At 31.2% G+C, this 10521-nt stretch overlaps 2 protein-coding genes across 2 annotated transcripts; one reads left to right on the top strand and one right to left on the bottom strand.

Moving 5' to 3' along the window:
- Window positions 1-330: 330 nt before the first annotated feature.
- On the top strand, window positions 331-4862 carry HELRODRAFT_184965 (hypothetical protein). Its single transcript, XM_009021228.1, has 11 exons — window positions 331-388; window positions 931-1001; window positions 1198-1359; window positions 2092-2190; window positions 2318-2444; window positions 2609-2696; window positions 3005-3058; window positions 3190-3313; window positions 3441-3501; window positions 4211-4265; window positions 4442-4862. Exons 2-11 carry the CDS (start codon window positions 987-989, stop codon window positions 4494-4496), a joined length of 840 nt encoding a protein of 279 aa, XP_009019476.1. The 5' UTR covers window positions 331-388; window positions 931-986; the 3' UTR covers window positions 4497-4862.
- A 3695-nt stretch (window positions 4863-8557) lies between these two features.
- HELRODRAFT_66050 (hypothetical protein) lies at window positions 8558-8758 on the bottom strand (the record flags this gene model as incomplete). The annotated part of the gene is made up of 1 exon (XM_009021227.1): window positions 8558-8758. A coding segment is annotated over one exon (201 nt), but the record flags the coding sequence as incomplete, so codon positions are not given.
- Window positions 8759-10521: the final 1763 nt, after the last annotated feature.

Genomic DNA, 10521 nt, shown 5'->3' with positions numbered 1-10521 from the left:
AAAAGTTAAATTTTTTTGAGAGAATCAAAATAATTTGAGACTACACCATAAAACAATTGTACAATTTGAATGTGTAAATACAACATTATAAATGTATTATAACTACGTATATCTATCTATCTAATTCTTTATTTAGTTCTGCCTGCGTATGATATTTGGTCAAATTTATTTGATAGGAATTGAATAAAATCTTTATACAGGCTGATCAACTACCATCTAGTGAAATAACTACTGTTAACATGACGTCATTTCCTCCAACGATTTCTCAACGATATACCCATCCTATTTTAAAATTTTATTTGATGTTTTTTAATTAGTCAAGTCACAATCATCATCATCATCGATATCGCAATGAAATCAAATTGAGAATTTTTTAAATTAAAAAAAAGTATCTTTATTCATTTTATGATACTATTTTGTTCAATAAGATACTGTTTGATACATATAACTAGAATAAATATAACGGCCTTCGCTCACTTTCAACGGTCGAACAAGGAGCTTACTTCTGGAGGGGAGATGGAGGGTGATTTTTTATCGTTCGAGTCAAAAGTTACGATAGTATATTTACTAATTACGGAATATTGCTTTTATTCAAAATGTTAAAATTTTATTTTTTTAAATTGTTATTTAATATGGTAATTAATTACTTTTATTTGGTATAAATTTAAACAAATAAAATCAACATTACCGAAAATAATTAAAAGTTGCAAAAATTGAGATTCTTTACATATCCCTGCTTCAACCCATAAGAAAGTGTTGTATAATGGTAAATAGGCCTCCCCTTGGTATTGATTTATTAATCGATGAAGTTGTGGTTTAAACTTTAAATGCATTTTCTGAGACGCTTTGTAACAAGTCGTTAGTAAATCATATTCTGTAATTTGCATATTTAAAATTTTTGCGTTAAGAAATTAAATTAATTTTTTGAAGATGCCTCTGCTAAGCAACTGTCCACTTCAAGTGCTAAAGCTAAAATAAATTTAACCATGGCTTCTTCACAAGTTTGTTGAATCATATTTATTATTTATTAACTTTTGAACTTAGATTTTGAAAACGTTCCTTCCTTACCTATCTTTTTGCAAATGTAATGAGTAGAATTTGTTCAATAAATAACTATATGAAAATTAAATTTATAAAATACAAATGCTGGTGAATAAATAAAAATAAAGAGTTATGAAATTTTCAATAATTTGACAGACAACATCTGCAATAAGGATGAGTTCAGATTTGGCTTCATTTCGGAAGGAACTACGCCAAGCCAAACATGTTGTTGCACTGACAGGAGCCGGGGTTAGTGCAGAAAGTGGTGTGCCTACATTCAGAGGAGCTGGTGGTTTCTGGAGAAAGTGGCAGGCCACGGTAAACATTAAATTAAATACTAAACAACGTTTTGAGGTTTTTTTTTTAGAAAAATCATGTTAATTTATTAATAGATTGATCCTACTTAACTTGTAACATTTTTATGGCTTATTTTTAAGTTTGAATGACTATTTTTTCAAACTGATCAGATAATGTGGATAGTAGATTAGATTAGATAAATGAAATAAAAATGCATTCAATAGACAAACATATTACATAACATTACTAAAATTTTATTATATCAGTTTCTTAAGTTTCTCAAATTCAAAAATATTCTGTAAATTGAAGATTTCATAAATTTATTAATTAAATCTCTTTGGAAATTCATAAATAATTTGATGGTAACAATTATTAATAATTAAATAATACAGCCAGAATTTGTTTTTTTTTTTGTAAAAAATAGATGCATAACAAGAAAGATTGAAAAGTGATTAAACTTTTGTTTGATTAACCTAGGATCTCATTTGACAATTTTGCATATGACAATTTTAAAAACATTTAATAAAAACACTAAGTAATTATTATTCGTTTGCTGTGCTTATAAATAAATATTTATAATTTAATCTGAAAATTAAAAATATTTTGTAAATTAGATAAAGTTACAATTTTTATAATTAAGTTGAATTTTATGTGATAGTGATTTCAACAATGTTTTTATTACATCAGGCAACCCCCGATCTCGGGGAAAATGTCGTCTAAACGTATGTTGTTGTTGTTGTTTTATTACATCAGGATTTAGCTACACCTCAGGCATTTAACAGGAATCCATCATTGGTTTGGGAGTTCTATCATTACAGAAGGGAAGTTATGCTCACCAAAAAACCAAATAATGTTAATTTACTGTTTATCATTTCAAATATTTGTATGCTTATTATTAAGCTTAATCGGTTATTGCTTTCAGTTGACAAATTATTTAACGTATTTGAGAACTTTGTTTAATTCAGTTATACGTTTGCAGGGTCACATTGCTATTGCCAAGTGTGAAAAACGTTTCCTCTCGGAAGGCAGAAAGTTTACCGTGATCACTCAAAATATTGATGAATTGCATTATACAGCAGGATCCAAGAATATTATTGAACTACATGGTTTATTAAGTTCATTGATGTTTGTTGTTCTTCATGATTGGTCACTCATGTACATTGAGAGGTTCATGGCTGGTAATTGATTTTCTTAGTCTTAAAATAGGTGTGTGTGTGTCCATTGACGTTTATTGATGTTTGTTGATGCGCCGGTAAAAATAATTTGTTAGGTAGCCTGTTTAGAGTTAGATGCACAAAGTGTGGTCACAGAGAGGTAGATAGAAGCAGTCCTATCTGTGAAGCACTCAAAGACAGAGGGTCAGCTACTTTGTTTCTGCTGCCTACATTTTTTACTTTTAACAATTTTCTGCTGCAGATTTCATTTCTTAACCTTCGTAGTTATTGGTTGCTGTTTTCATTTCATTTTTGCACTCTTGAGATCTTAGTTATGAGTCATTTATAATTTTTGTATTTTTCATTTAACGTTTATTTTCAGTGGCATTTACTTCTTTGCATAGTATTTCAAGTATTAACATTCATAAAGATCAAAACGTTTTAAACATTTTAAAATAAGTATAACAAGTTTGATGGGATTATATTTTGGAATTTTTTTTGAAATGATGCAGAGAACCAGATGTGGATGTCCCTGATGCAAGAATCCCTGTGGACCAGTTGCCCAAGTTCGTCATGACACATCAATCATTTTTTTGCTTTCAACTAACTTTTGTTGGATGACATGTTTGATGGGAAGGTTAAAGTGGATGGTAACTTGTTTATAATCAAGTAATGAAAATATTCAAATTATTGGCAGATGTAGGCAGCCGGATTGTGGTGGCCTGGTAAGACCTGACGTTGTTTGGTTCGGTGAAATGCTGGATGAAGTTGTGCTGCAGAAGGCAACTGCTGAGTTGGATACCTGTGATCTCTGTCTCGTGGTTCGTCTACATGAGCATTCATTCCTGTACACTCCGATATTGTTCTCTTGAAAATGAAAAAAGTTTTTTCAAATGTAAAGTGCAAGTAGAGAATTAATAACAGACCACCGAATAACAAATGTTGCAGGTTGGGACATCATCAGTTGTGTATCCTGCTGCCATGTTTGCTCCTGAACTCGCCAGCAGAGGTTTCTCACTCGATTCATTTGATACTTGGTGGTTTGATAGTCATTATATGAATTGTGTGCATGTGTTGATTGTAATTATCTTTATTATTGCTATTTGTTCTTGGTTTCATGAAAATACTACTCAGTATAATCAAAGTGTTATGATTAGGTGCAAAGATATTTCTACTCTCATTATGCCATCCTTTGCTTTGGTGCTCAATTTTTTTCTTTTGTGTAAGTAAGAGAGGCTTTTTGTTCTATGAAATAAACTACCACTTTGTGCTTTAAGTAGCTGCCATTTAGGAATTGTCATATATCTCCGTTTCTCCGCTATTCAACTCACTGCCTGGACGTTCAAAGACGTTTAACGGTGGGTCTGGCTCGCCCAACTCGCGCAGTATTACGGTAAATCTTTCCACCATCATCGTCATTTAAATTTTTCAAAATATGTGGATACTTTAATTCTTCGCGTTGTTCTAGTGGCCTGCTTATTTCCTTCTTTCGTCGGCAAAATTGTTTGTATGTAATCAAAATATTTTATTGAGTTACTTGTCCTGTTGCATAGTAGTACAAGAATTCAAGTGTTCTTCAATTGCGACGCATCTATCAAATAAGACATTAGTTGACGCTGGAGATTTATTAAAAAGGCGAGAATTTAAATATGTTTAATTGATGGATTATTTGGTATACCAGCCAATCATTCGTTTAAATATTCATAATTAATGAATAGGTGTGACAGTTGCAGAGTTCAATGTTGAAGAAACGCCTGCATCAGGTGCATTCAAGTTAGTGCAGTTGTCACGTGTTTGTTGCGTCGTCTTTAGTTGCAGGAGTCCACGTGTTTGTTGCGTCATCTCTATTTATAGCAGTTACGTGGTTGTATCGTCACCTCTGTTGTTGTGTCACATATTTGTTTCACCAATCAATCCTCTTAATAGAAGCAATAATTTGCATTCTGTAGATATTACTTTCAAGGACCCAGTGGTGAAACACTACCTTCTGCGCTGGCTCCTTAGCTTCAGTTACCATTGACATATATCATTCAAGCGTCCACTATTCGATGCCTTCAACATTTCAAATCTCTGTCTCGGTTATCTTATGCAGTCTTGCTGGGATGATATTTTGGTAAGTCAAAACAGGCTTGTTAATGTGTGTACTTGAATAAATTGAATTTGGTTGCCAACTATGTTTTTTGTTTTGAGAAATTTCACCTCATCAAGTTGCTACGAGTCATTTGTCCAATGCTCTCTAGTTTGTCTTAAACTTCATCACCCGATTCTAAGTATGACATTTACACACATGTATGTATGCATATTATATAATGTATGTGTGTGTGATTATTTTATTTTTGTTGAGACTTTAACAATTTGTAGAAACAAAAACACGTTTTTAAATTTTCTATACCTTACATATAAAATTAATAATGTTAACCAGAATGAAAATCTAACACTGAATATTGTATGTAACAAATAGGTAATCAAATCGTCATAATCATAGCATGGTAAATGGTTACGGTCATTCATATTAACTATGGAAATTATTATAACAATAATAGATATATATAGATACGGTACATGTATTTTAATGAACTATATCGATATCCTGAAGCCGATGTTTAAAATTCGGGACCAGCTGGGTTCTGGTCATTTTAAAAGGCCGAATGGATGAGCGTTGTGCAATCATTCGTTGTTTTCAGCATTTTTCATGTGGAAATATTTATATAATTTTATTACTTTTTTCATTTCAAAAATTCAATTTTAATTTAAATCGTTAATAGTAATTGATTTCTTTGTTTTAAAACTTGTTTTAATTGTTGATAATTTATTTTGTAAAACGTCACACATCTCACGCAGAACTAGCACAAGAGAGTGTTAAATAGCTAGAAAGATTGTAATAGACTTTTAACCTTTTTTAAAATTTTTGCGTTAGGTTTTGGATTAATAGCTTGTTGCATATTTGGCCTACACGCAAATTTGATACATCTCTAATATTTTGAGTTCACAAATTTTGTTTTTGTTACCATACGTAATTAGTGACCGCGCACCTGAATGAAATGAAGTTGCTTTTAACATTTAACGTGCAAAATGTATATTACTACGTCAACAGTTCATCCAGTACACGCTTTTACCTGCCTTGATTGTGTTAAATTTTATTTAACATTTGTATTTCATTGAATTAAAGCATCATATTTCAAAAAACTGTTTTCAAAATGGTTTAAAAAAATGTTGCCAACACAACTATGCAACCATTAATTAATTAATGCGCATCTGTTTAATGTGAAAGTTTGCGTCAGTTGGAACAATGGCAGGGCACGTATGTTTAACCAAGGGTGATTTAGGGGAATTCGTTATTACATTCAACTTATATTCTAAACAGAAACATTACTTCTTTTGATTAACTTGCAATAATAATTATTTTTAATTTAGAACCAAAATAAACGTTTGATATATATATATAAATATATATATATATATATATATATATATATATATATATATATATATATATACGCATAAATCCATTGAAAGAAGATTAGAAAAGGAGGGCATCCAATAAAATTATTAAAAGAATGTTTCAAGTTAACACACATGATTAATAACACTTCCGAAAATGTTAGAAAATAATAACAAAGACCGACTGACATGACATGAAGGCATTAATGAAATTAGAGAAAACGAATCTTCATTTAAACACAAATTTGCATAAAATGACGTTACTGGATATTTGCTGTGGTTAATTCTAGTGTCGATATTATTGTTATGAAACAAAAGACCGATCACGACGAATGGACGAGCCATGATTTGGTGGCTAACGATCAACTTTTGCATTACCTTTCGGCGTTATACAAGAGTGTGTAAATTATTGTAAACAGCAACAACTAAACATGGTATAATAAATATGAAAATTGCAGGTTATTGGTTACTGAAGTGTAGCAAAAATAATACATCCCATTCAAAACAACGCACTTAACTCACAACTTTATCTACAACCATTTAAAGCTAAAACTAATAAGAAACAATGAACGAAAAACTGAGCAAATAAAAAGAACGCCATCATAAAAGAAAATCAAGTCAACTATCCTGCCTGGGTAGTTAGTACAAAAGATATTCATAGGTATTGTTTAACACAACAACCAACAACACACACACGTGCACAACGGTTCTTAGCTCAGATGTGGCGTGTCGAATCACACAACGACATTCAGTTATTGCTTAGTTGGATAACTTACAGCGTATCTTTCCTATATTTACTAGCATACATTACTAAAATAAAGGTTTATGGATAAATATGTATGTTTAAATAATTAATTAGTTAATACTACTTAATCACATTAATTTAATTAGATGTATTAGTAACGCTCAGAACATTCTGCCATACGTGTACGCACACACACACACAAACAATCATCCAAAATGTCCATGAAATTAATTCATCTCAATTTCTAGCATTTCTTATTTTGAAATGATTGCATACTCAATTACCCCATACTCCCCGCATGCAAGTATCAGTTATTATATAAGCTCCGGTATAACCATATATACGTGCACACGTACATACATACATACGCACACTTACACATATGTAAACATATTCATTTGTGCATAATGCTATGAATACATCATAAACCTGAGAAATATGTTATCAAACATGATATAACAAGACAATATAATGAGAAAAAAAGTCAAATAAATAAATAAATATGCTGATGGAAACGCACAGACAAAAACATAACGAATGCGGATGGCATGTAACTAATATCTTTAAATGTACGTACATATGATACAATCAGATTAGACGAAGTAACAACGAACTAAAATGTAGTAAATACAATATTACATGCAATATATGTTATTGAATCTTACCAACACCAATTAATAAATTATAATTAACAAGTGCAACGTAAACTCTAATTAAATGCATACGACTAATAGGTAAATATTTTGTACAATTCAAATTAATGTTCCCACGAAAGAAAAATGATAAATTTTAAATTAGAAAAATCCGGTCTGCGTGAAATCAGTAAATAATGTCGATTGCAAAACTTAACTATGACATTTCGAAATATTTATTTATGAAAATATAATGTATTGAATAATTCGCGAGCTAACAACTGCACTGCACATTTTAAGGATACGACTGTATCAATTTTATATGCAAAATACAAACTTGAACAAAAATCATATAAGGGTGACGTAAAAGCTTTCAACTTAAACCATGATTAAATAAACGCTACTTGAACGTTGTACAGAAATTTCAATATTAGGTAACAACAACTTTTGAAACTAACAACGATTAAAAAAACTTCTAAAACTGATGACAAGATCATTGTAACATCAAATAACAATTTAAAACATGCAACAACGCAAAAGAAACTGCTTGTTGTACGTGAATACTAACAAGCAATGGAAAATTAAAACCAAACGAAAAAATCAAAATTAAAAATATATAATACAATTTAATTTAAACAATGTAACATTTGCATGCAAGTTACAGTTCCATCAATCCAGCTAATAAGCTGTTGAAATCTTAATAGAGACAAATGGCTACAACTTTACAACTACCTCAAGCCCTTTGCTTTGCTGAAAATTATTTTGCCGTATGCAGATAGAATAAATCAATAACAAATTTATGGTATATAAAAATAATTTAGCAAAAATAATGCATAAGAATAAGAGTAAACGAAATAAATGAAAATGAAATGACATGAAATGAAATGAGATGACAATCTGTATATACAATTCTAACTCGAATAATAATCATTAGACCAAAATTTTTGTAATAACAATGTACAATTAAATGTTATCATTATACTACCTAATCATAAAATAACCTAACAAGTTCATTGATTTCAATCAATGGAGATAAACGAATTAACGGACAACGCATGAGTTAAATACATTTAATGAAATCAAGCAGAATAAAAAGAAAAAATGAAAGGTTACGGAACATACGACGCAGTCAAAAACGCAAAACAAGCAAATGACCAGTAAATGATGTGAAATGACATTACTAAGCAAGAACCAACCAGGTCACCGTGCAGCCAACAACAGCAGAGAGCAGCCATGCAAACCAGCAATTAACTGTAGTCGAATGATTTCTCATGAAAACGGGTGCACGCCTTTTTCCACTTGCACTGAGTGCACCAAGCAGCTCTGTTCTCTAGGCCATAAACTTTTCTACACTTTTTAACTTCATTGCGGGACTTTTTCTGATTGGCCAGTAAGGATTTTGACTGACCAACCAGTGAATTGTTTTCATTGATAGGGGAGGGCATCTGAAAATTTGAAGTATAAAGAAAAGCACAAATTAATTAAACCGCATAAAATACTCGTGGGTCACATAAAATGAACCCACTTTGCCAACATCTCGTTTAAATGCCTAGCACAACACCTTCCTTATCCCTTGCATCACTTCTTACAGTAAAAATTTTCATTTTTAAGCTGTGAGAAAATAGCATCAAAAATTACCATATTTTACGCATCAAACACGTTAAAAATAAAAGAAAAATAAAGTGACAAGTCTACGAGAGTTCTAGAAATAATGTTTAAACTTATTTGTGCACATATTCACTACAAATGCTAGTTTCAAGATTGATACAATAAGTAATAGATATTCATCAGAAATTGATGCAAGATGTTAAAAAATGAAAATTATCAAAGAAGAGACAAACTCTTGATCACCTGATCAGGTAACTTCCATGGCAACGACCTTGACAGTGACGATGTCGTAAAGTGGTGAGAATTAGTGGGAGTTGGAGGTGGAGGATTAAGATGGTAGCTGTGATGATACTTTGAATTGCACGGGATAGATATTGACATGGACTCCTTCGTCATTAACAACATTTCATACACTTTTTTTCATTTATGTTAAATAACGTAAAAAAATAATTACTTTTAAATTCTGTGTAAATTATAAGAATGGTATCACTTTCATAAAAATATTTTTCCTTTACACAATCAAATCATTTGCACCAGGAACGTAGGAATCAAAATTAATAGCAATCTGCAATGATAAATAAACTGAAATATTTGAGTAATGATAGCATGCAGCCACCTTTTTCTGATAGTTGTGATCAGATGTGGCATCGTTGAAAAACATGCAGTTTGGTGATTTGTCTTCTCTTGCCAGGCTAGACACCATCGTCGGTGATGTGGGCGACGATGGTGAGTCTGAATCCTCCATCTGCTGGTTGTCAGTGTTGTTGTAATGGTTATCATTCTGCTGATGTTCTTGGTGGCGCTGATGCACTTGCTGCTTATAGGAGTCAATCGTCACTTCAAACTCGCTGTAATAAAATTCCTCCTCATGATCCAACTCATTTCTCGGCCTGAAATGATGCATTAACATGAAAATGCTATTGAGTCCTCAATAGGGATGTGGTAATATCAAAGCAATTCTACTGGTGATAACGATTAAAGCAGTAATAGAACAAATCAATGGTTAGTTGAAATAATCTTCAATATTTCCTGAAAACAAACTCCATGTAGGATATTAAAAGAATAATATAAAACAATGGCAGAAACAAGACATGAAGCATACCCCAAATGCTCCATTCTCACATGTTTCTCAATTCCATTGCAAGTGTTGTATATCTGCTTGCATCCAGGCCATGTGCATTGGTAGACTGTCCTAGAAAACTTTTATGTCGTGTAATGATGAACTTTTTAAATTATTTTATAATGTTTAAAACAAATAGCTTAATGATTAAAAAAAGTTTTAAAAAAGATTCTAATGATTTTGAAAGAGTATAAAAACAAAGAAAGATAACATGGTTGATTACTTCATATGGCTCCATTATTGTCATCATTGATGTTGTTGATGTTGTATCTTTGTTGTCATCATCATCTGTAAGAACAATTCTTAAATTTTAACCCAAAATCAGAAACAAAGAAATGGAAAAATCAAAATTTCATCTGAACAAAATGATGCAAACAGTTAATAACTATAAAAATGTGACAAATTCTCACGATTAAAGATGAAACTGTTGGTGCTGGAGGGAGCACTTCTAGAAAGTAGGGAATCAGTGGGTGATGATGAGGA

Source organism: Helobdella robusta, assembly GCF_000326865.2.
Source record: "Helobdella robusta unplaced genomic scaffold HELROscaffold_3, whole genome shotgun sequence".
Classification (NCBI taxonomy): Eukaryota; Metazoa; Annelida; class Clitellata; order Rhynchobdellida; family Glossiphoniidae; genus Helobdella; species Helobdella robusta.
This window is presented reverse-complemented; position numbering and strand designations above follow the sequence as displayed.